A 24,525-nucleotide genomic window follows, 5' to 3' on the forward strand; every position below is an offset into this window, starting at 1 on the left:
AGAAAGCTCTGGAATCTCACTAGAATTCACATGCTGAACATTACTAAAGAAAAAGTCCTGATCTCTTCCTTAATGTCTTTGAAGGTAGAGGTAAGTGGAATCTAACTAATCTACAGAAAGCCCAGTGCCAGCTCAAGCACATATTAGTTTGACTCAGCATTCTTCCTTCGGTGCCCCCCCCCGCTCCACAAACACGGGACTTAGCAGATGAAGAGGCATGCCCTTTTCTGGGGTAAATATCATTTACTTCAGTCTCTACTGTTCTTTTATACACAATGTCTGGCACACAATAAAATATTATGACACAGAGAAGCAACAAAATATGATCCATGTTCAAAAATCAATAAAAGAAGTTCTAAAAATGGCCTAGATGCTGGAATTATTAGACCATGAAAAATATGTTAAAATATCTAGTGCAAAAGGAGGACAACATGAATGTATTCAAGCATGAGACTGAAAATATAAAGAAAAACTGAATGGATGTAGAAATGAAAAATGTATTAACAGAAATTAATGAATCATCAGATGAGATGAAACCAAGACTGTACAAAGCTGAAAAGAAAATCAATTAGCTTAATTATGGCCAAGAATTTTCCAAAATTGATTAAAGTTATTAACCCAGAGGGGCACCTGGGTGGCTCAGTCGTTAAGCGTCTGCCTTCGGCTCAGGTCACGATCTCCACGGGAAGCCTGCTTCTCCCTCTCCCACTCCCCCTGCTTGTGTTCCCTCTCTTGCTGTGTCTCTCTCTGTCAAATAAATAAATAAAATCTTTTAAAAATAAATAAATAAATAAATAAAATAACGTTATTAACCCAGAGACTCAAGGAACTGAGAGAAACACAAAGAAGATAAATTCAAAGAACACAACTATGTACATCAAAGCCAAACTTTTAGCTTAAAAAAGAGATAAAAAGAAAAATTTTAATGTAGGCAGAGAAAAAGGACAAGTAACAACTATGAGTACAACAAAAATGACAGCTGACTTTTTATTAGAAACAACAGAAAACAGAAGACAATAAAATGATGTCTTTACAGTACTAAACAAAACAAAACAAAACAGAATAAAAAACTGGCAGTCCATATCCAGTGAGGGGGGAAAGCAAAATAAAAACACATGTTAAGATAGACAACAGATGAGGGTCACCTGGCTGGCTCAGTCAGAAGAGCATGCAACTCTTGATCTCGGGGTTGTGAGTTTGAGCCCCACATTGGGTGTGGAGCTTACTTAAAAAAAAAAAGAGGGGTGCCTGGGTGGCTCAGTTGGTTAAGCAACCAACTCTTGATTTCAGCTCGGGTTGTGATCTCAGGGTGGTGAGATCTAGTCCAGTCCAGCTCTGTGCTAAGCAGGGAGTCTGCTGAGATTCTTTCTCTTTTCCTCTGCCCCGCCCCCTGCTCATGCTTACTCTCTCTTCTCAAAATAAATGAGTAAAATCTTTAAAAAAAACAAAAAACCAGATGAGAGAATTCCTATCACAAGGCTATTTAAAAAAGGTGCTAAAATAGTAGGAAGGGAAAAATGAAGGGGGGAAATCGGAGGGGGAGACGAACCATGAGAGACTATGGACTCTGAGAAACAAACTGAGGGTTCTAGAGGGGAGGGGGGTGAGGGGATGGGTTAGCCTGGTGATGGGTATTAAAGAGGGCACATATTGAATGGAGCACTGGGTGTTATACGCAAACAATGAATCATGGAACACTACATCAAAAACTAATGATGTAATGAATGGTGATTAACATAACATAATAAAATAAAATAAATAAAAAAAATACAGGAGGAAAAAAGTGCTAAAAGAAACTCTTCTGGCTGAAGAGAAATGCTTTCAGATGGATGTCTGAATCTGCAGGAAGAAATGAAAAGCAGCACAAAACATTAAAATATGGGTAAATATTAAAAACTTTAAAAATCGGGGCACCTGGGTGGCTCAGATGGTTAAGCGTCTGCCTTCGGCTCAGGTCGTGATCCCAGGGTCCTGGGATCGAGTCCCACGTCAGGCTCCCTGCTTGGCGGGAGCCTGCTTCTCCCTCTCCTCCTGGCTTATGCTCTCTCTCGCTAGCTCTGTCACTATCTGTCTCTCTCGAATAAATAAATAAAATCTAAAAAAAAAAAAACAAACCTTTAAAAATCATCTCCATTTTATACATATGTATTTAATTTAAAATTCCATTTATTGCCTAAAGTAAAAAAATAACAAAATTGTGGCGTTTTAGTATATACAGAATTAAAATATATGATAGCAAGACTAGCAAGGTCCTGAGAGGTAAATGAAAGAATAGTGTTGAAAAGTTATCACATTGTTCCTAAAATAGATCTATTATTTGAAAGTAGACTATGATGAGTTGAAGATGTATATTATAATCCCTTGAGCATCACTGTTCAACAGAGTACCCACCAGTCACATGTTGCTATTTAAATTTGAGTTTAAATTAACTTAAAATTAAATAAAATCTAAAATTATTTTCCTTGTTGACTGCACTGGTCACACTTTGAATGGTTAATCACCACATGTGGCTAGTGCCTGCTATATTGGACAGCACAAATATAGGACATATCCGTCACTTTAGAAAGTTCTATTGAACCAAACTACACTAGAAAAAGAGGCGTAACTAGAAAGCCAATGGAAGAGACAAAATGGAATATATTATCTCTGAAAAGAAGATGATAAAAGATGTATATAAAAATATAAAGAGGACAAAGAACAAAAAAAAATCAAGATGGTCGACATAAACACATCTACATCAATAATTATATTAAATATAAAAGGGTTGAACATTCCAAATCAAAGAAAGAGCTTGTCAGAATGGATAAATAAGCTGTTCATAAGACACAATTAAAATATAGAGGCACAGACTAGATGAAAGTAAAAGAATGAAAAAGAGCATACCATACAAACACTTAGCACAAGAAAGATGGTATGGTTTACATTACTATCAGACAAAATAAACTTGAAGAAAAAAAACTGTTACCAGACAACGACAGCATTGCGTAGTAATAAAAGGGACTGTTCATAAAGAGGACATAACATTATAAATGTGTATATACCTATTAGAGAGGTTTGAGATACACAAAATAAAAATTAATAGCATAAAGGGCAAAAAAATCTACAATTTACAGTCATAATAGAGGTTTTAATACCACTTTATCAGCAACTGATTGAAGAGGTAGATAAAATCAACAAAAACATAAAGGACTCGAACAATATTGTCAACACTGACCTAACTAATATTTATAGACTACAACACCCAATAGCAGCAGAACACTAATTCTTTTCAAAGTTTACATGAAACACTCACCAAGAGAGCCCTTATGCTGATTGTTAAGTCTCAATAATTTTAATTTCGAAGAACTGAAACTCTACAGAATATGTTCTCTGACCATAATAGTATTAAATTAGAAATCAATAACTGTAAGATAAAGAAAAACCAAATACTGGAAATGAAGCAAACATACCTCTAAATAACCCCTGAGCAAAAACAAATCTGTGATTTTTAAAAATATCTTGAATGGACTAATAATGAAAACTTAACATATTAATATCTGTGAGGCAGGGCTAAAGCACAATTTAGATGGAAATTTACAGCTTTGGACAACTAAATCAGGAAAAAGGGGGCAAACACAATAATCTGAACCTCTACCTTAAACAGTTAGACAAAGAATAGGAACCAAAGTAAATAAAAGTAAGGAAGCAGTAAAGAGTGGAAATCAGTGAAATAACAAATGGACAACAATAGAGAAAAATCAACAATTAAAAACTATTTTTTTAAAGTTAGTATCATTGATAAACCCCTAGAGAAAGAAAAAACCCCACATTTCCAATATTAGGAATAAAAGAGGGAATAGCAATATAGACTGTACAGGTATTTAAAGCATAATAAAGGCTACATTATAAAAAAAAGTCAATAAATTTTAAAACTGAGATGAAATGGACCTATTCCTTTAAAATAAAACAGAACTATAAAGTTCTTAGAAAAAAATAGACTATCTTCACAACCTTGAGGTAGGCAAAGATTTCTAAGACATAATAAAGCACTAACCATAATAAAAGATAAACTGTATATAATCAAAACTTCTGCCAACTAAAAGATACCACTGAGAAAATGGTTAGGCAGGGGAGAGACTGAAAAAAATATTCATAATACATACGTATGACAAAGGCCTTGTGTCTAGAGTATATGAAGAACTTTTACAAATCAACAATAAAAAGGCAAAATCCACTTTTTTAAATAAGGAAAATATTTTAATAGATACAACACAAAAGATATACAAATATCCAATAAGCATAGGAAAATATCTTGAACATCATTACTCATCAGGGACATAAAAATTAAAACCACAATGAGAGGACTTGCACTACTGGAATAGCCGGGCAAGGACCTCTGAAAATCCACCTGGCAAAATCCAATGGCAACCCTGGCAAAAATTATCAAAATTAAGTTTTTCAGAACTCTAGAAATTAATAAGAGACTTTCAACAATCTGACAAGCATTTTTCCAAGAAAAATGGGTGAACCTTAGTATGAACTATAAGTTTTGTGGTGTTTTACTTGCCCTGTTCCCATCTCTTTCCCCAGCTCTGTGGTAATCTTGAATACCAACCTCCTACAACCACTGAAGGGGACAGAACAGGGTTACAGCTTCCTAACCGTCCCAGCCCTAGAAAACCACCCCTATTTGACTTCTCTAACAGCTCCCTGAAAAACTCCTTTTTTAGAATTTGACTCAGAGCTCCCAGTGTGCAAACGACACTACCCCAGGGTGTCTGTCAAAAAATTAAAAAATAAAAAAAATCAACAACTGTTTAACATCACAGCTGTGTGAGGCACCAAAACCAGGTGGAGCTAACGAAAGGATGACCAAAACACAAACAAACAAACAACTTAAAAGGAAAAACTGGGAATAAGATGTCCAAAGGAAGGCTTGAAAAATTACAGTGTATGTCTAGGAATCTAGAAGGCCATGCACATGTCTGGGAAAGTTCTGAGAAGGGCTTAATGGCTCACCTCTGGCTGACACTGAAGCTTTGCACAAGCAGTAAGACATACTTAAAAGCTGCCTCTGGAGCTTCACTGGAAATCATGTCCAACATGCACACACAGGCCCTGGTCAAAAACTAGAACAGATTTGTTTGAGGCATTTAAGAAATCTCTGTCCCATTACTGGCAGGCCAGTAAGCTAACTGAGCAGAAACTTCAGTGGCTGCACATGACAAAGAGCACAGATTTCAGAAAAACAGTCTACATACGTCATTAAACAAACAACTGGAGCCAAACTAAACCCTAGGCAAGGAGGGGAAGCTGATGTCCAGAGTAGTCACATTATACTGTTTAATAAGTCTACTTTTCAAAAAAAAAAAAAAAAAAGGAAAGTAACACAAAGAAACAGGAAAGTACAGCATACACAGAAGAAAAAAACAGTCAATAAAACTATCTTTGAGGAAGCCAGACACTGAATTTAGTAGAAAATACCTTAGATTAGCTTTTATAAATATGTTCAAGAACCCAAACAAACCATGTCTAAAAACTTAAAGTATGACAACAATATCTCACTAGAAAATATCAATAAAGAAAGAAATTATTAAAAAGATTCAAATAGAAATTCTAAAGTCAAAAACTACAATGAGTGAAATGAAAAAAATCACTAAAGGGCCTCAACAACAGACGTGAGTGGGCAGAATAATCAGCAAACTTGAATTTATTAGATTAGATTATCCAGTCTAAGAAACAGAAAGAAAAAAGAATGAAGAAAAATTAACAGGCCCTCAGAAACCTATGGTACACCATCTAGTATATTAACACACACATAGTGGGAGTCCCAGAAAGACAGAGAGGAGGGAAGAAATGATGTTTACAAAAGAACTCCCCCAAATTAATAGAAAACATTGATTTTGATATTGAGAGTAGGCAAATCTACAGAAGCAGAAAACACATTAGTGATTGCCAAAGGCTGGGGGTGGGGTGGGGTGTATACAGTTGTCGGAGGCCGAAACAAGGAGTGACTGTTAATGGGTACGAGGTTTCTTTTTGGTATGACGAAAATGTTCTAAAGTTAGATGGGGCATGGTTGCACAACTCCGTAAATATATTAAAAACCACTGAGTTGTTCACTTTAAAAAGGTAAATTTTTTTAAGAAGATAAATTTTATGGTATACTAATTATATCTCAATAAAGCTGCTATAAAACAAAAACCATGACAAGTTACTATTTCACACCTAGTAGAATGAGTAAAATCGAAAAGACTAGAAATTCCAATGTTGGCAAGAATACAGAACATCACTGTTGGTCAAAGGGTAAAATAGCACAACTACCTTGGAGAATTGTTTGACAGTGTCTTATAAAGTTAAACAGCCATCCATCCTATGACACATCAGTTCAACTCCTAGTTATTTACTCAAGAGAAGTGAAAAGTTATGACTACAAGACTTGTACAGGAATATTCATAGCACCTTATTCATAACAGTCTAAAAATGGAAACCCTCCAAATGTCTATCAACAGAACAGGTAAACAAATTGTGGTATATTTATACAATGTAATACTACTCAGCAATTAAAAACAAACTGATAAGTATGGGAACGTGGATGAATTTCAAAATCATTATCTTGATAGAAAGAAGCCAAATACACACCAAGAAAAACTACACTATATGATCCTATTTATAGAAAGCTAAAGAACAGGCAAACCTAATCCATCATGATAGAAAAAAAAGAACACTGGTTTCCAGGGTAGAGCAGAGGGGAAGGGGCACAGAAGAATATTCAGAGGTGATGAAAGCAATCTTGGTGGTTATACAAGTTTATAAAATTGTCAAAACTAATCCAAATGAATACTTAAGATCTGTGCATTTTATTATATGTATATTTTATCCCAATTTAAAGAAGAAAGAATAGTACATGAAAAAATAAATGTTTTACTGAAATAGTCAAGGGTGAAGTGATAGGATGTCTGCGATAGGTTTTAAATACTCCAGAAGAAAAAATGGGTATCAGTTAAAAGAAGATTGACATACATTGATAAATGTTCAAGTTGACTGGTAAGTACCTCATGTTTATACTACTTTTTTCTGGTCTTGCATATGTTTGAAATCCCCATAATGAAAAGTTAGAAGTTACTCATTCATAAATAAATGACTATTTCTTACTGTAGTTCTGTGGCACAAGTTCTGGGCTCTTAGGAGTTTTCAACTTGTAGGATACATCTCCAATATTAACCGTATCGCCTAAAAAGAGAATAAGGAAATACACCATTACAAGAGACAAAACCATGCACTATGCCTTTCCCAACGATGACTGTCCTGCCCTACAGAGAAGGACTTTATAGAAATGCACCCACATCTGCCTGTGTTTGGCCGCACAGACACACCTGTCTGTGTCAACCACTATGCTCTAAAACTGGTAACCAAAGTGTAAGTTATATAATGGAAAAGGGAAGCATTGGTGAAATTCGTATTTTAAATGCTACATTAGCAAAAAAAAAAAAAAAAAAGTGAAGTACAATAGAATTTTATCAAACTATTTTCTCATTAATGACAATGTTCTCATTAATAGCAATACTAATAAAGTCAACAACAATACAGAAGGATGCATTTTGTTTAAGATCATCCAAAGCATCCATAAGGTGGCATCTTTACCACAAGTTACAACCTTTTTACATCCTTATAGGTTCTTATTTTTACTACATACAACTTCAAGTTCTCTAGCAACATAATCCAAAAATGCAGTATTTCTAGGAAAGCCCCAGCCTATATGCCAAAATTCCTACATGAAACAAGCAAAACAGGCAAAAGTTCCCACTTCTACATGATTCTAATTTTAAGTAACATTAATTTCTGGCTGATCTTCTAAAGTGCAGGACTAACCCAAACACTCTCTGCTTTGCTCTCTCCCACAGCAAAATAGACATACCGATCCCATCTGCACCTGGGACTTCATTTATAAAGGGCTCAACAACACTTAGAAAAAGTAGCTGTGTAAAACACAGCTTTCAACATTGCCAGTTGTGAGCTACTCAGGTATCCCGGAGACTAAGGCTTTATATCATCGTAATAATAACAAAAGCAGCCAACATTTGTTGAATGATTACTATCTTCTAAGTACTTTATACATTCCCAGAATAACCATGTGAGACAGAGGCTTTACAAGTGAGGAAATCTGTAACTCTGTTAAAAAACATTAAAAAAAAAAGATTTTACAGATAAAGAAATGTATTACAGCTATGTGGCAAGTTGAGAGAAAACATCATGTAAAACACAGGTACACTTTCTAATACAGAAAACAAGTATTTTTAGAGTGTAAGTCAAAGGACTTTTCCTCTGAAGTAGTCTAGACATCAGCTAATACTTACTGAATCCTGGCTATTTGGCAAATATTGTTATAGACACGTTATTTATGTTACTTCATTTAATCTCGACTCTAAGTAACCTGTGGTTCCCACGAGTTATTTCATATAACTGCTCCAGCAGAAACCCCATCTCAAACTAGCTTAGTAAAAAGTCACCGGAGCTTCCGTGACAGCAGTACGTGAGGCAGCTCCCGGGAAGCGTGGGTTACTGGAAGAGACCTCGGCTCGGTAACTAGTCCACAGCATGGCACGAAGGCAATGGAGAAACACAGCAGTCACACAAACAGAGTCACACCCCGGGATAGGCTCACTGAGGTACCACCCCTGGCACCACGAGATCCACACCTGGGACACCACGACCAGAGGACAACTTTTTCCCCATTTCATTTTGATATTTCTCAAACCTGTAGAAAAGTTGGGAAAACATTATTTGAAGTTACAGAAATCATGATTCTTTATCTTTAATCTAGTCTTCAGATGCATCTTCTAGTAAGGACCCTGCCACAGGTAAACTGTGATAAACTGCATAATTCCATCGTGACTCAAAGTCCTGGGCAGGGCACCTCGCTGGCCAAGCCTAGGTTACCACCCACAGCCCAGCTGCCTGGACTTTCCAGGGTAGAGTCGGGGCCCTGCCTCCTTTCAAGACTTACACCATAGGCGATTCCACCTCTTTCTCCCTCTCCCTCCCTCTCCCAGCTCCCTCTCCTCCTCTGTTTCCTTCCTCCCTCACCATGACTCCAAGTCTTCCTTGCTTGCTCTTCCTCTTCTCCTCAACTTCTCTTTTTCTAGCCTCTTTTCTATTCCACCTACCACCTCTTCTTGATGAGCTCATCCAGTCTTACACCTTCCGGTGCAACTAACATATTCCTGGCTCTCAAATTTGTACCACTAGCCCAGACCACAGAACTCCAAAGATGGATACCAACAGATACTGAGATGCCTAACATATGTTAAGCCTAACATATTCAAAACTGAACCTCTGATCTTTCCACCAAAATGTGCTCTACCCATAGTATTCCTCAGTTCTGCTAATGGCAACTTAATCCCTCCAGGGGCTCAGACCAGAAATCTTGGAGCCATTCTTAACTTTTCTCTCTCACTTCCTCAGAAAATCCCACAGACTCTGTCTTTTAAGATATATCTAGTATTGTCCACTTCTCACCACATTCTCTACCACCACAATGTTGACCCAAGCCATTGAGAGGTTTATTACTACTTAAACTCATTTTCTCATTTAAACAGTATTAACTCTCACCTACTGACAGATCTCCGGTCTCAACTCTTGCACCCTGAAGCTTATTCTCAACAGAGTGGCCACAGTGATAGTAATAAAATAGGAGTCAAGTAATGCAAGTTCTCACTCAATCCTCATTGTTGCGATGGCCCAAAAGGCTATTCTGATCTGGCTCCCCCATTTCCTCTCTTACCTCATCTCCTGCTAGTGTCCTCCCAACTTATTCTACTCCAGCCACCTGGTCTCCTCACTCTTCCTTGAACACGTCAGACACATATTCATTTCAGGTTTTTGCACTGGATTTTCCGACTGACTGAAATGCTTTTCCTAAACATATCCGTTTATCAATCAGGGCCCCAGCAAAAACAGACGGTACATTCAAACTGAGTAACTGAGGAGAGTATAATAAAAGAACCATTTGTGAAGGTGGGGCAGAGTTTAAGAAAACCAGCAAGGATAGCGCAGTGTCCCGGGACTAGCAATAACAGAAAGCCATTGCCACCACTAGGCCTGAAGGAGCCTAGTGCAAGCAGAGGGAGTAAGTAGAAAGCTTCCTAAAAGGAACTGTGACCCTTTGTGGAGGAACACAGCAAATCAATGGTAGTCAGACCTGGCAAGGAGTAAGCTGGGGGATAAACATGAAACAAAAATTGACAGAACTAAAAGTAGAACGAGGGGCGCCTGGGTGGCTCAGTTGGTTAAGCGACCGCCTTTGGCTCAGGTCATGATCCTGGAGTCCCGGAATCGAGTCCCGCATCTGGCTCCCTGCTCAGCAGGGAGTCTGCTTCTCCCTCTGACCCTCCTCTCTCTCATATGCGCTCTCTCTCTCTCATTCTCGCTCCCTCAAATAAATAAATAAAATCTTTTTAAAAAGTTTTAAAAAAAGTAGAACGAGATAAATCCATCATCATATTTCGATATTTTAATATATATCTCAGTAACTGATGGAAGAGCGAGAAAAAGAAATAGGATAGGAAAGTAAGAATCATTTCTCAGCCTTTGGCTAAGATCAACTGGAAAATAGGATAGGGAAGATCTGAAAACACTATTAACCACTCAACATAAATGACCTTTACTGAACACTATACCCAACAAGGACAGAATATTCTTTTTAAATGCACATGAAACATTCACTAACTAGATCTTAGGCTGGACCACAAAGCAAATCTTAATAAATTTCAAAGGACTGAAATCATACAAAGTATGTTTTCTGATTAAAACGGAATTAAAAATCAGTAACAAAAAGATAACTGGAAAGTCTTTTGAACATTTGGGAATCAAGCAAAAGGCTTCTGAAGATCCAAAGAAGCAATCACAATGGAAATTAGACTTGTTAAGAAATAGGGTAGTGATCAATTAGTCATGTCTGCTGCAGGCAAAGAGAAAAAAATGACATTTGTCCTTCCTGCCTCAATGTTGATATTCTTGGCCACCTTCTGTTACCATGCTATGCTTTTCCTGAATCATCTAATCCATGCCAATGTCCCAACTCTGACCTCTGTACAACTAAAGTCTTAAGTGTCTCCTTTGGCTAAGATCTCTCTCCTGAGTTCCATACCTATCAGTAAGCTACTGGACATGATACTTAACATATTCCAGAGATAACTTTAACATAAGAAAAATGGAACTCTAGATTTTCTGTTGTGTATTGTCCAACCATCTCCAACCAGCTCTACCTCTTATATTCCTATCTCAGTGACTGATGCTTTATTCCCTGGCCTAAAAGGCCTTCCACATCTTTCTCACACCCCTTTCACTTCAGACAACTACTCCTCAAATATCCTCATCTTCCCATTGAACTTTCCCTAACTTTTCCTTTTGCATGCTCTCCACCTCCACCAAGAATCCCATTCCTGTCTTTCTGCTAGCATAGTATCTGGTTCATGTTTCTCACACTGTATTACAATTATTGACTATTATACCTCTACAATAAATGTCTTTAAATTAGGGTACACACTTTCTAAGGGTACAGAGCACGGCAATCTTAAGGAGATCAGTTTTTCAGATCCTCACTTCCATGTGTTCTTCCCTAACACTGATCTGACTGAGAACTGGCCCTGCAGGTTCTCCATTCCCACAGGCTCTTTCAGGAGCCCTCCCACTTATTTCTCTATGATGGATGCTGCATTGCTCCAGGGGACTAAACAAATGAGACATATTACATTATGGTTTAAGAGAAGCCTCTTTTAAAGATTATTCAAATCAACATACACCTGCCTAGGAATAGTTTCTTCATGTCTTATAAATTCCTACTAAAAGCGAAGAGTAGCTTTAGAAATGGCTGGTCTATTTTGGCCTGTGTTGGCCTGTGTTGGATATAGTACAGAGCAGAGTAGGGAAGTGAGAGTTAATACTGTCAAATAATCCAAGGTGGGAGAGCTCAGAGTGCAAAGCAAAGAAAGCTTCAAAAACTGGCTTTTCACATACTTAAAGGTAAGCTGTTTTTTCAGCTTTTCTCAATACTTATCTTGAGAACATACTCTTCATATGAACACACACACACAAAGGCACCTCTGAACATCTAAAGCAGTACATATAATTGATGCTGATCCATTTTAATGTAATTGAAATAGTTTTCAATACTACTAAAATTTTCACAATACATTGGATAAAAACCACAGAGAAAACTTCCAATGTTTCTTTCAGATCAGATGTTTATCTTTCAAAAATGTAGTTAAAAATTTCTCAAATGTCGTCATGAAATATTCATTCCAATTATAGTCATTCCTCATCTTATAAATGGCTGCTTTCTAACTCTTATTATGAAAATGTTCTATACTAGTTTCTCAATCAGTTAGTTTTCATTTCACTAAATAAAATGTCAAAAATTTGATCATGAGGTCTAAAACTGATGAATTTATTTCTGATTTTTATACATGACTTTAACTGTTCTCTAAAGCCCATAAACAAAGTTCACTACACATTTAATAGAACAACACCATGCCTTCTACCATAGTCTTCTTTATATAAATAACTTATTTTAACTGCTATTACATTACTTAGTATAAATTAAAGAACAAAATTGGATGACCATATATTATGAAATAGGTAATTTAAATATGTAACCACTAGATTCCTTTATTCTTGTCTTTATTGTATTTAGTAATCGAGCCTATAAAATGTGGCCAGTAATTCATCTTTCAGTGGCTTTTAAAACATTCCTTAAAATATATATTAACAGTCATTTGAATTGAAAGGAAAAATACTTTTTTCTGCCAGAAAGTCTAATTTAGCTGATTGAATTGATAGTTACAGATTATCTTTTTTAATTATGAAAATTAAAATTTGATGAAAAATGTACTTAAACATATGATAGAAGCATTTTCTCAAAAAAATACTGTATTGGCAAAGGTCTGACGAATGAAAGGTTAATTTTATCAACTCTTTCTGAGTACATTAAACTAAACAAGCAGCCTCTTTGTGAGGAAATAACCATAGCCATCTGATAAATTTTGGTAATGCCTTCTTAGTGAACCTTCCAGAAACGGAGGCAGGAGTGATTCTACTGGCTAGGTTAGCGACTCTACATGCAAGTCAAGTGCTTTCCAATTCTTTGCTATGAACAAAATTGAAAAGGCTATAATCAAGTTGTCAATTGATAGATCACTAAAAATAACATTTTTGATAATTAATCAACATATTATTTTTGGCTCGTAAGTAAAACGTCTATGAAGAATTGAGTGATACTGGTATATCAAAATTGTTTACATTGCAGCAGTAATTAATATTCAATTAGGGACTATTAATTACACTAATTAATATTTAACTGGGGGAAAGCACCACTCATGTTATTAACAGGTATGTTTCCATAAAATTTTAGGTTTTTTAAAAATCTGAAACATATTGATATTCTTGTGAACAACTGTGCTTTAATAACTGTAATGACAGACATGTTTCAACATTAGACATTTTTTGTTGCAGAAAAATATGATAAAGACAAAACATTTCAAGAAAAAAACATTTAGATAAAATTATGAGGAGTAAATGTAATTGAAATTGGAATACAAATTCAAGGAGATAAAAAAATAATGTAAACTTTCCGACAGTTAAATAAGAGCTTTTTATCTATTTTTCAAAACAGAGATAGTGGCTAACAAATTACTAGGATATTCTGATTCCATTTAAAAGATACACTTTTTTTTTTTTAAAGATTTTATGTATTTATTTGACAGAGAGAGAGAGACAGCAAGAGGGAACACAAGCAAGGGAAGTGGGAGAGGGAGAAGAAGGTCTGCACCGAGCAGGGAGCCCAATGTGGGGCTCGAGCCCAGGACCTTGGGATCATGACCTGAGCAGAAGGCAGATGCTTAAAGACTGAACCACCCAGGCGCCCCAAAAGATACACTTTGATTGTTAGCAATTTTTGTTTTAAATGTCAATATTTACAACACACTGGAAACACCATACTCTGCAACTATTTAGTCTTACCGGGAAAATTTCTAGGTATACGAAGGGATACATATTTGCAAAATCCTTTTAGGAGATAAGTGAGAAAAATGTTTGAAGATCACTGTTCAGTCTATAAGGCCATAGCATTTTGTGAGCAGGACCTAAGTTTTAATCACGTTTGTACTTATAGTGCCAAAAATAGTATCTTAAACCAAGCAGGTGTTCAATAAATGTTTGAAAAATGAATAGATGAATGATTATAACTTTTAATTAAATACTGTTTTCTTTTTTTTTTTTTAAGATTTTATTTATTTATTTGACAGAGAGAGACACAGCAAGAAAGGGAACACAAGCATGGGGAGTGGGAGAGGGAGAAGCAGGCTTCCCGCGGAGCAGGGAGCCCGACGTGGGGCTCGATCCCAGGACCCTGGGATCATGACCTGAGCCGAAGGCAGACGCTTAATGACTGAGCCACCCAGGCGCCCCTAAATACTGTTTTCTTAATTGAGTATTGTTTTAAGCCCCAGCTCTCCGATTTTCTGTATTCTTTGAGAACAGCCTACCTTTCAAAATGCTCAGAAATCAAGTCATTTGTAAAAAATTCATTTGAATGAAGTAGTATAAGTATTAATCTAAAGGGAAATGAAGATACTTATCATAACACAATAGGTAACATAACTTAGGCAGAAGAAACTAATGTATACCATTCCTCAAATACACTATTTTAGTTAAGTGCAATCATTTTTTAAAAAAAGATTTTAGTTAATAAGATAATGGAAATTATTAGAATAACTAAAAGGAATTAACAAGTACAGACTGTTATAGAATATGCTCTTAACATTTAATTACATTTATTATTACAATTAATGCAAAAAAAAAAAAAACCCCACACATAACTCAGATTAACCTAAATCCTGTATAGCACAAACTGTCACATAAATACTACTACCAATAAAATGATATATATTTTATTCAGGCATGGAAAGTATGGACTTGAAAATTAAAAGCCCTGAAAAGAATCCAAAAGATAAAAGCTCCCAAAGGAAATTAAATTTAAGGCTCATTTAGAGTAATAAGGCTTGCTTTTATCACTTGCAATGATCCTAATTTAAAGGAATTTCCCAAAGGTTTGTAGGAAAATAATTTCTATATTCAAACAATAATTAATAATATCTTTTAAATAACACTTATTCTTCTACTAACTCCTTTGGATATTATGTACTTGATTTTTAGCAGACAGCTGTTTTGTTTTACCTGCTCAATATTCTTTCCCCTTTTGACAATAGAATCCCTCTCTCCAGTGGGGAAACCCATCCCATTTGGTTTGGGTAGGGTACCACTCATTCCACCCTTTACCCCTGCACCAAAACCTCCAGAAGTAAGTATCCTGCACAATCCCTGCCAGAACATTCCACCATCTGGCCACAATGATTGGTTTAGGCACACGATCCAAGGTTAGCCAATAATTTTCTCACAAGGATTTTTGTCGGAGCTCACAGGAAAAGATGTTCTCTCTTCTAACACTGTGAATTATAAGGACGATCAAAATCTGGGGCTGTCAGCAAGGCTATCACTGCTACTACTTGAAGAAATCCTGGCAGATGCTGAAACCAATACGGCAAAAAGCAAATCCAACAAATGGAGAGTGGAAAGTGGGGGAACCATGGGGAAAGGCAGAGAGAACCCTAAAAATATTTGAACATCCTGTATCTAGCCTACAACCATTGGACCTCCCACTTATGCGAACCATGTTTTTCTCTGCACATTTTCCTCCGAGGAAAGGAAATCACTCTTGGTTAAGAACCACTGATTTAGTGTCACCATTTTTTTTTTTTAAGATTTTATTTATTTTTCAACAGAGAGAGAGGGAACACAAGCAGAGGGAGTGGGAGAGGGAGAAGCAGGCTTCCCGTGGAGCAGGGAGCCGGATGTGGGACTTATCCCAAGAGCCTGGGATCATGACCTGAGCTGAAGGCAGACGCTTAACGACTGAGCCACCCAGGCGCCCACCATTTTTTTTTAATACAAAAATTAGACCCAAGAGAAAACCAAATATATCAGCAAATTCCAGGTTAGTCTGCATGTTCCTAACACAGGTCTTCCTAACGATTTATTAGGTAACAACTGTTTGGGGATTCTACTGCTAAATTCTTTAATATACAAGGGTCACAATGTCCTCAGAGTCACAATAGCCTGCTGCAGGTTCAGGGTAGTTAATAATTTCCCCAAAGTTCAATACCCAGTAAATACAGATCTAAAACCATAGTGCAGTTTTTCCCTTTACACTATATTTCTCAGTTGAAGCAAGAGTTCTCTATTTCCCCTCCCCAAAGTCATTAATTTTATTGTAGCCGAAGAATAAAATCTTAAAATCACAAAAAAAAAATGCATCATGGATGGATGTCTATTGCACTTTTTATATATTTAAAAATAGACAACCCGCAGCACCTGGCTGGCTCAGTCGGTAGAGCATCCGACTCTTGATCTCGGGGTTGTGAGTTCAAGCCCCACATTGGGTGTAGAGATTACTTAAATAAATAAATACATACATACATACATACAACCTGAATGGGAAACTGGTAGAATAAATTATATGGATAAATACATGAACTTAATATATACTTAAAAGAATCATGTATAGCAATATTTATCATTTTGTTAATATGTTCACAATAATGGTTAAGTGAGAATAAATTATAAAACATACATGATCCCATTTTTTAAAAAAGAAATGTATATTTATACAAATAGATATTATATGTATTTTTACAAAATCTGCTAATGTTAATACCAAAAAGTTGACAATTACGACTTTGCATGGGAGAATTAGGTCTTAGGGGATTTGTATTTCACTTTCCTACAATGAACATAAATTTCCTGCACAAAAAGTATTTTTAAATATTTCTTTAAACAAATGTATTTCATACACAAAGTCATAAAGACAGAACAGTGAATCCTTTTAATAACAATGGTGTTAAATGACAGCACTAAACATGTCATGGTAGATTTATACAGTTATGTTTCCAAGTTTATCATCTGATCTTGCTCTATGGTATATCTAAACCTGTTTAATGTCAGAGTCCTACTGAACCAATTCGTTTGGCTCCATCTGTGAAAACACCAATAATCTTTATTGAAAACTCTAGGATGGCCATCGGGCTTCCTTGCTCAGCGGGGAGCCTGCTTCTCCCTCTCCCTCTGCCTGCTGCTCCCCCTGCTTGTGCTCTCTCTCTCTGACAAATAAATAAATAAAATCTTTTAAAAAAAGAAAACTCTTTGCAGTTGCTAACCTCCTTGTAAATCTCTTTGTTCCTAAAACTAAGAGACAATACTATTTATTGAAGTATAAAGATATAAAGAACTTACAAATTATGGATACTTAAACTATCCAATAGCAAAAGATAAAAAGCAGTGGGTTTGGGGATTTTTTTTTTTTTAACATAAATGACCCTCTCCTCCTTCTGCTTACAAGGCTTTATGAAGCTCCTATCTTGAAAGCCAATAAGGCAATCCCAGCCTCTCCTGCTCCTTCTCTGTATGAATTTTAGCATTATAAGCCACTGAGTGCTTATTATTAGGTACAAAATGTTGACAGGCACCAAAAGGAATATAAAGACAAATATAATAAGACATACATACAATCCAGGAGAGATAAGAACAGTATATGATGTCAATCTACTGCTTATGTACCTTGTTGCTCTGTTTCCAAACTACTAGCAAGCAAGGTCAGTTACATGCAGAGAGATGAGTTACTGGTCACGTGTGTATGCAGCTGGGAGAATCTTTCCAACCTAAACTGTAACTCACTGCAGCATAGTGCTATTTGTGGTTTTATTTTATCTGTGTATGACCTCTGGTTCAAACTGAGACACTCCAAACTTGATGGCCAACATTATGTCCCAGGGTAGCCAAGAGCTTGCCTCCTGTTTACTTAGCTCTCAATTGTTCTTTTCTGTTTTTTTTAAAGATTTTATTTATTTATTTATTTATTTGAAAGAGAGAGAGACAGCAAGAGAGGGAACATGAGCAGGGGGAGTGGGAGAGGGAGAAGCAGGCTTCCCAGCAGGGAGTCCAATGTGGGGCTCGATCCCAGGACCCTGGGACCATGACCCGAGCCAAAGGCAGACGCCTAACGACTGAGCCACCCAGGTGCCCCTACCTCTCAATTGTTCTTAATAGAATTCATATCTCTGGTGAGGTTCCAACTACATTCATCCACCGTCCTCCTACCTTCAACCTTGCAGCAGTAAGGCAAGTAGGTTTAGCACAATTTATTCCTTATGATATGATCCTGCTAGGGTCAGTGACTGAGTCTAAGAAGTTAATATGTTGTCTGTAATGTGTTCATGAGTCTCACATTTGAAGCAAACCCTGTACTTTGATTTGCTGGACATAATTTTGAGGACATTTTTAATGTTTTTATAATCAACATGTATCATTCTTGTACAAAGAACAATTTTTTTAAGTTCATATCAATTAACTTTTTTCCATATGCCTACCCAGCTAGTTCTGACAGTTCTAGACCTAAAATAACTGGTTTCAATTTCACCTAAAGCCAAGGAAACAGAAAAACTCTCGTATAGCTGAAAATACATATTCTAAGAATTATAAAGAAGTTAACTTTTATTGAACATTAATATGTGGCAGGAATTATATGAAATAAGTAAATCCTCAGAACAATCCTGTCAAGTGTACTCTCCTTATCCTCATTTTACAGTTAAGAAAACTGGGATACAACACCTGCCGTGTGATGAACACTGGGTGTTATATGCAACTAATGAATCATTGAACACTACATCAAAAACTAATGATGTACTATATGTTGGCTAACTGAACATAAAAAAAAAAAAAAAAGACACCTGGGACACAAAATTAAGTAACCCACCCTCAAGTCTCCATATCCAGACAATGCAAAAATGGACTCCAACCCATTTTTTTAACGCCAACCTGTTTGTTTCACTCCAAAGCCCAAGTTAAAGATTATGCTGCACTTCTACCCTTGTCCTCTCTGCTTTCTAGGACAAAGAAGCAACAAACAAACAAAAACCTCTAACAAATAAACACCATAGAAGTCACAATAACCGATAAAGGGGCAAAATTTGAAATTACAACTCTACACAGGAGAAAGAAAAAAACATTTGTTGAATGAATGAATGAATGAATGGATGGATGGATGGAAGGTATGGGACCTAAACTTCCTGGCAAGGAAAATTATTGGGGCAGAGTTGCAAGAGGAACAATGAAACCTGCAACTTCATAGTAAAAACCTCCATTATTCTAAGCAACAATGACAATGACAACATCTTGCTTAGAATCACTTTGCCATTCAAGAGCAGCAACAACATACATCCCTCCCCTTAACCAGCACAAATGCTCTAATTCCAACATACAACAACAACAACAATAAAAGATTCCTAAAACCAGCTCTGGTAGATCCAAACAAACAAGCAAAACAGAAACAAAACAAAGCAAAACAAACAAACAAAAAAACAAAAACTGAGCTTAGGAATCAGAGCACGTGATTCTAAAGCAGTCACTAGTTAGCTATGTGATCTCCTTAAGTCACTTTTCCCTTCTGGGTCTCAATTATTCAATTGTACAGTCGTGAGTTTTAAACTTAAGTTGTGATTTTCAGCTCTAATAAGATGTGAGCACTGTGAGAAAGGAAAACCCCTGGAAAAGTTAGAAAGGCTTGTGTATACGTTTAAAACACTGTAACAATGGGATCCTTGGCGAGAATGCACACTTCTAAGCCGCCACTAGCCCTGGCTGGAACAAGACACAACACGGCTTCCAGGCCCTTGAGACTCGGAAGGCAAGGTCAAGTCCAGGTTTCAACAATTCCTGAGGGCTGCTGCGTTAACCCCAGCGAGTACCGTAATCCAAATCAGCATCCTGGGGGTAAAAGCAACAGTGAGGGAAGGGGAATGCACTATTCCGGGTCATCAGAAACCTTAGCGCCGCTCCCTCGGGCTACAGAATGAGGCCCAGAGAGTGCATGCGCCTGGCCCCGCGTTACACAGCAGTGAGCCGCGAGACCGGGACGTGAACCTCTCTGTCTGGACTTCCCGCGCAGCGCTCCTTCCCAAGCGGCGCAGCAGGGAGTGGCGTGGAGTGGCGTGGAGTGGGGTGGAGTGGGGTGCAGAGGAGCGCAGTCCCTCCTCCCCCCGCACAGACAGCAAGGGCGTCCCGGGGTTACCTGTGTCGGCCCCCGCCCCGGCATGCAGCAGTCTGACCTCCGACCACCTCCCGTCGCCGCCGGGCCTGCCCCGCACCACCTGTCGCAGGAGCAGCCGCACGCGCCGCACCGCCGGGCCGCCGTGGCCGCCTGGCGCCCCGAGGAGCAGAAGCCGGGATTGCATGGCACCGGGGAGGGGGGCTGTCGCCGGGGAGCGGGTCCCGCGCGAGCCGCGTCCGGGACAGGGAGCGTGAGGCGGCGCGGCGAGAGGGACAGGAAGCGGCACCGCGCCGAGTCCGCCGGAAACTCCTTCCCCCGGCGCGGCCGGCTCAGCGGTGTCGGGCCGGCTGAGCCCACGCGGGCGGAGGGATCCTGCGGAGCGCGAGCCGCGGAATCCCACACCGGCCGCCGGGGGTCGACCGCCGAGCGGGCGCGGCGGAGTGCTGAGCCCGGCCCGCTGCCCGGGTGCTCGTGCGGCGCAGCTGCGGGGCCTGGGCTCCGTGGCTGGCCTCGCCCGCACCTGCGTCGGTTCGCCTGGATTCACCAGGCCGGCCTCCAGTCGGTACCGGGTGGTCCCGTAAACTCTGAGTTCAGGAAATGCCTCAGGGTTTTTTAGGATGCAACTCTTCAGATGCAAGTCTTCGTTTCTTGGTTAATGGCCCAGTCTTACTATACTGCGCTTTCCCTGTACGTTGCTTCAAATCCTTTTCAGAAATTGCGTACGTATTCTCGAGATTGTGGGAACTTTCACCTATTTCGATTCATTGTAACCATACCTGTGTTTCCATACAGTATTTGAAAGCCTTATCCTTTATCTTTTTTTTTTCTGTATGTGTATTACCATGTCTTATATTCTAAATGCAAAAGTCACATCTTAGTGATATACACAAATGGCCAAAATATCAGAAAGGACCCAAATCAAGCACTGGTTCATTCTGCAGTGGAAGAGTTATATAAATATAACATGTCTTTAGTAAGAGGAAAAAAGTAGGACACTGGCCAAAGGTGGAAGAGCACACATAAAGCAAACTAAGCATCTCCAAAATGTCAGGAGTGAGTTGACCAAGGCAAAGTGTTTAAATCAAGTAATACAAAGCAAACAGCAAACAAAAAGAATGCAGAAGGCTTCACTTGCAGCTAGAGGCCTTGGTAATTCTGGAGCTGTCACTCTCTTTAATGGTGCACCTACTATGTCATAACCCTGTGACAGGTGCTGAGAGGTGATAGGAGGCTGTGAAAGAAAAGCTGAGCTGGATAAGGCTTTGTGCATCTTGCTGAGGACCTAAGGGGTGAAGGCTGAAAAAGGCTTTTAACCTAGTTAGGACGCAGTGAAAATAAAGGTAAATGTTTGCATAGTGTATTACAACATCGTTTCACGTGTATGTTCTCATATCATCTTCACTAAAGCCCTATGTGACTGCTAGGGGGAAATGACAGAAATGCAAGATGTAACAGTGTATGAAATGTTCGTCCCACTTTGTGTTCATACTATGTGCCAGGCCTTGTGCTAAACACTTCAGTGCAATACTTCATTTCACACTTTGATTGAGGTACTATTATTATCCTCTATTTTACAGGTGAAGACACTGAGGCTGGAAAAGTGAAGTCTTGATCAGGACATCTCTATGTAATCTTGCTGGAATCTGGCATACACTTGAGACAGTAGAAGAACAATGTGAGGAAACTGAGCAAAATGACTGATGTAAGCACTAAGAGCTCTTGGAGTTGAGACAATGGGGAAATCAATACAGGTTACAGCATTCAAGCATTCAGCAACATTTTTCAAGCAACTGTTGGATAAACAGTACCCTACTAGGTACTGTTTAGCAATGGGCCCACATCCAGTACAGAAAACAAACCTACAAATGAAGAATTGCAATACAATGAGATCCATGTTTAGGATATTTAGACTCAAGATACTCTGGGGTGATGTGCTTCACCAGGGAGTGGTCAGAGGTTTCACAGAGAGTTTAAAATGGGTCTTGAAGGATATTTGAGAGTTTTTCAAGGGGAGAAAAGGGTAAGTCATATCTGGCAGAGGGAAGAGCATGTACAAAGGTACGGAAAGCTGGACATAACATGACAAGACTGAGAATCAGAGAGTGATTCACTGTGTCTGGAGGTCAAGTACATAAAATTTGTAGAGATAAGACTGGAAAGAGAAATTGGGGCCGTGTTGTATATGAGGTGAAAGAGTTTACATATTATCCTCCAGGAAATGGGAAAATGAAGATATTTTAGAGTGACAAATCTGCAGTGTGAAGGAAAAATTTGAGCCAGAGAAAAGGTAACACCTGAGCTTTACTTTGAATGCCACTTTAGATTTGGATAAACAAAGAAGTGGATATTAGAGCATGAGCAGAGGCTTAGAGTCCTGACAAGCAAGTCCTGACAGGGACGATGAGACCAGCCAGGTGAGAAAGGCGTAATCTTAGAGAACAGGGGCGGGAAGAAAAGATTATACAATGAAGAATCTTGAATGGCTGGATGAAGTTGGAAATTTGGACTTCATCGTATAGGCAGACTGCATAGCCACTGGATGTTTTGATCATGTTTTCGATGTGACATGAATTGTGAATTGAGTAAGGAACAAAGGAAGCATCAAATTCTAGCTATGTGGCAGTAAAAATAGTCTCTGCTTACAGTAATGAACCCCTGTTGGTGGCAATGAGTCTGAATCGGAAAAAGTAGACCTCAGCAATGTTTGAAAGATAAACCAGAGGTCTTCAGTTTTAAAAGATGCCTATCACAACCCCTGTGTAATTTCTCTCAAATTCTCACTGAAATAACTAGTCATATACTTTTAAAAAACCATACTACCAAAAACTGGTATTGATTGTTAATCTTTTTTCCAGAGTCCAGAAGGAATATTTTTCCTACCATATTAATGTAACTGGATGGGAAATTCGACTAATAATCCATCCCTGTTATGCCCTGTTTTAGAAAGGTAGGTGCTTCATCCCTCTTTACTGTTCGCCCTCCTAAGAAATCATAGGTCCACACCAGTGGTTCCCAGATTTCAGTGTGCATCCCGATCATCTAGAGAATTGTTAAAATGTAGATTCTCAGGCTTCACTCCCCACCCCCACCCTGAGATTCTGACTCAGTAGGTCTGAAAAGCCCAAGAATATGCATTTTTAGCAATATCTATAGATCACCTGCATGCCACACATTTTAGTCACAAAACTAGATAACAGTTCTCTCCATTGTTCTGTTTTGCTGCTACAGCTGTCTTCTAAAACAATTTGTAAGTACTCTCCCCTTATCTACAAACAATTAAAATAAAATAAAATAATAAAATAAAATAAAAACTGAACAAGGAATTGGAGAAAAGAGGAAAGACGAGAACAGATGATGGCCCCTTTATATCATGACATGTTTTTAGACAAGGACATGGCAGGAATAGCAGCCCTGAGAATACTTTGAACTTAGGCTTTCTTGAAATCCCATCTATTCAGAGTATGGGAAGGAACCCAAAGGAACCACAAGAGCCAAAGCCTGCTAGATCTTAAGATCTGTGAAGGGAATTTGACCAGCACACAAGTGGACAGACAAGAGGGCCAAAGACAATTCGACCAGTCTGTCTGCTGGCAAAGACCAGGTAAGGATCAATGGAATATTCTATATCCAAAAATAAGTAAAAAGGAGAAAAATGGAATCCATTTTAAAAATACTGTAAGACAAAGAAAATAAAAATAGCATGTCAATTCAAAAGATAGGTAAATCACTGAAAATTTATTACAGCGATGAGGGGGTAAAATGCTGCTTGTCATGGTTAAGGATGTAAGAATACATAGCCTTTATGAAATAAGAGTGAGCAAGAACATGAGAAGTTGAGAGAGATGAGTAAGGTAAGAAATATACACTGGAGGAACACCACCACACACACAAAATACTCAATAACACTGGATAAAATATTTTAAAACAGCACTTAAAATGAATTAGTAAGCTTATAAGAAAGTAGGAAAAATTCCTTAAATTCAGGAATAAAGCTGAAGGAAGAGTCTGGGAGGTTGAGGAATCACGAAAGGTTCTGGATGCCCTGAAAACATCTACTCTCCCAGGTGCCTATAGCTGTAGGTGACACACAGGACAAAGAGTAGATTGAAGACCCCAGCATAAAGCCAGGGTGGGAAAAGGGCTACACAATTAGCTAAATGGTAGACTAGGAGAAAAAATTGCTGAGGTAGACAATAAGGCATCACACCTATCTGCTTGATTCTAGGTAGAACTTTTTTTTCTTCAATAACTTGTGGCTTCTATCTGAAACTCAGGTGGGTTTGATGCCTGAATATAGAGTATTTGCTTGTTATAAAGAAAATATAGCCAATAATTTTAATTTAGGTTGACTCAGTAAATATATAGGATATTTGCACAGCACCATTAAC

At 38.1% G+C, this 24,525-nt stretch overlaps 1 protein-coding gene and 1 long non-coding RNA gene across 2 annotated transcripts in view; one reads left to right on the forward strand and one right to left on the reverse strand.

The window, feature by feature from the left end:
• Window positions 1–20,372, reverse strand: part of VWA8 (von Willebrand factor A domain containing 8) — a 343,953-nt gene extending 323,581 nt beyond the window's left edge. The window contains exons 1-2 of the mRNA XM_021697955.2: window positions 20,159–20,372; window positions 7,135–7,212 (exon numbers count right to left, since the gene is read on the reverse strand). Coding sequence (XP_021553630.1) covers window positions 7,135–7,212; window positions 20,159–20,321 — 241 coding nt within the window. The 5' untranslated portion in view covers window positions 20,322–20,372. The remainder of the gene's footprint in view (window positions 1–7,134; window positions 7,213–20,158) is intronic.
• A 439-nt stretch (window positions 20,373–20,811) lies between these two features.
• On the forward strand, window positions 20,812–23,695 carry LOC110587735. Its single transcript, XR_002480774.1, has 4 exons — window positions 20,812–20,856; window positions 21,715–21,839; window positions 22,993–23,084; window positions 23,596–23,695. It is a non-coding gene; the product is annotated as an uncharacterized LOC110587735 (long non-coding RNA).
• Window positions 23,696–24,525: the final 830 nt, after the last annotated feature.

Source organism: Neomonachus schauinslandi, chromosome 3 (genome assembly GCF_002201575.2).
Source record: "Neomonachus schauinslandi chromosome 3, ASM220157v2, whole genome shotgun sequence".
Lineage (NCBI taxonomy): Eukaryota > Metazoa > Chordata > Mammalia > Carnivora > Phocidae > Neomonachus > Neomonachus schauinslandi.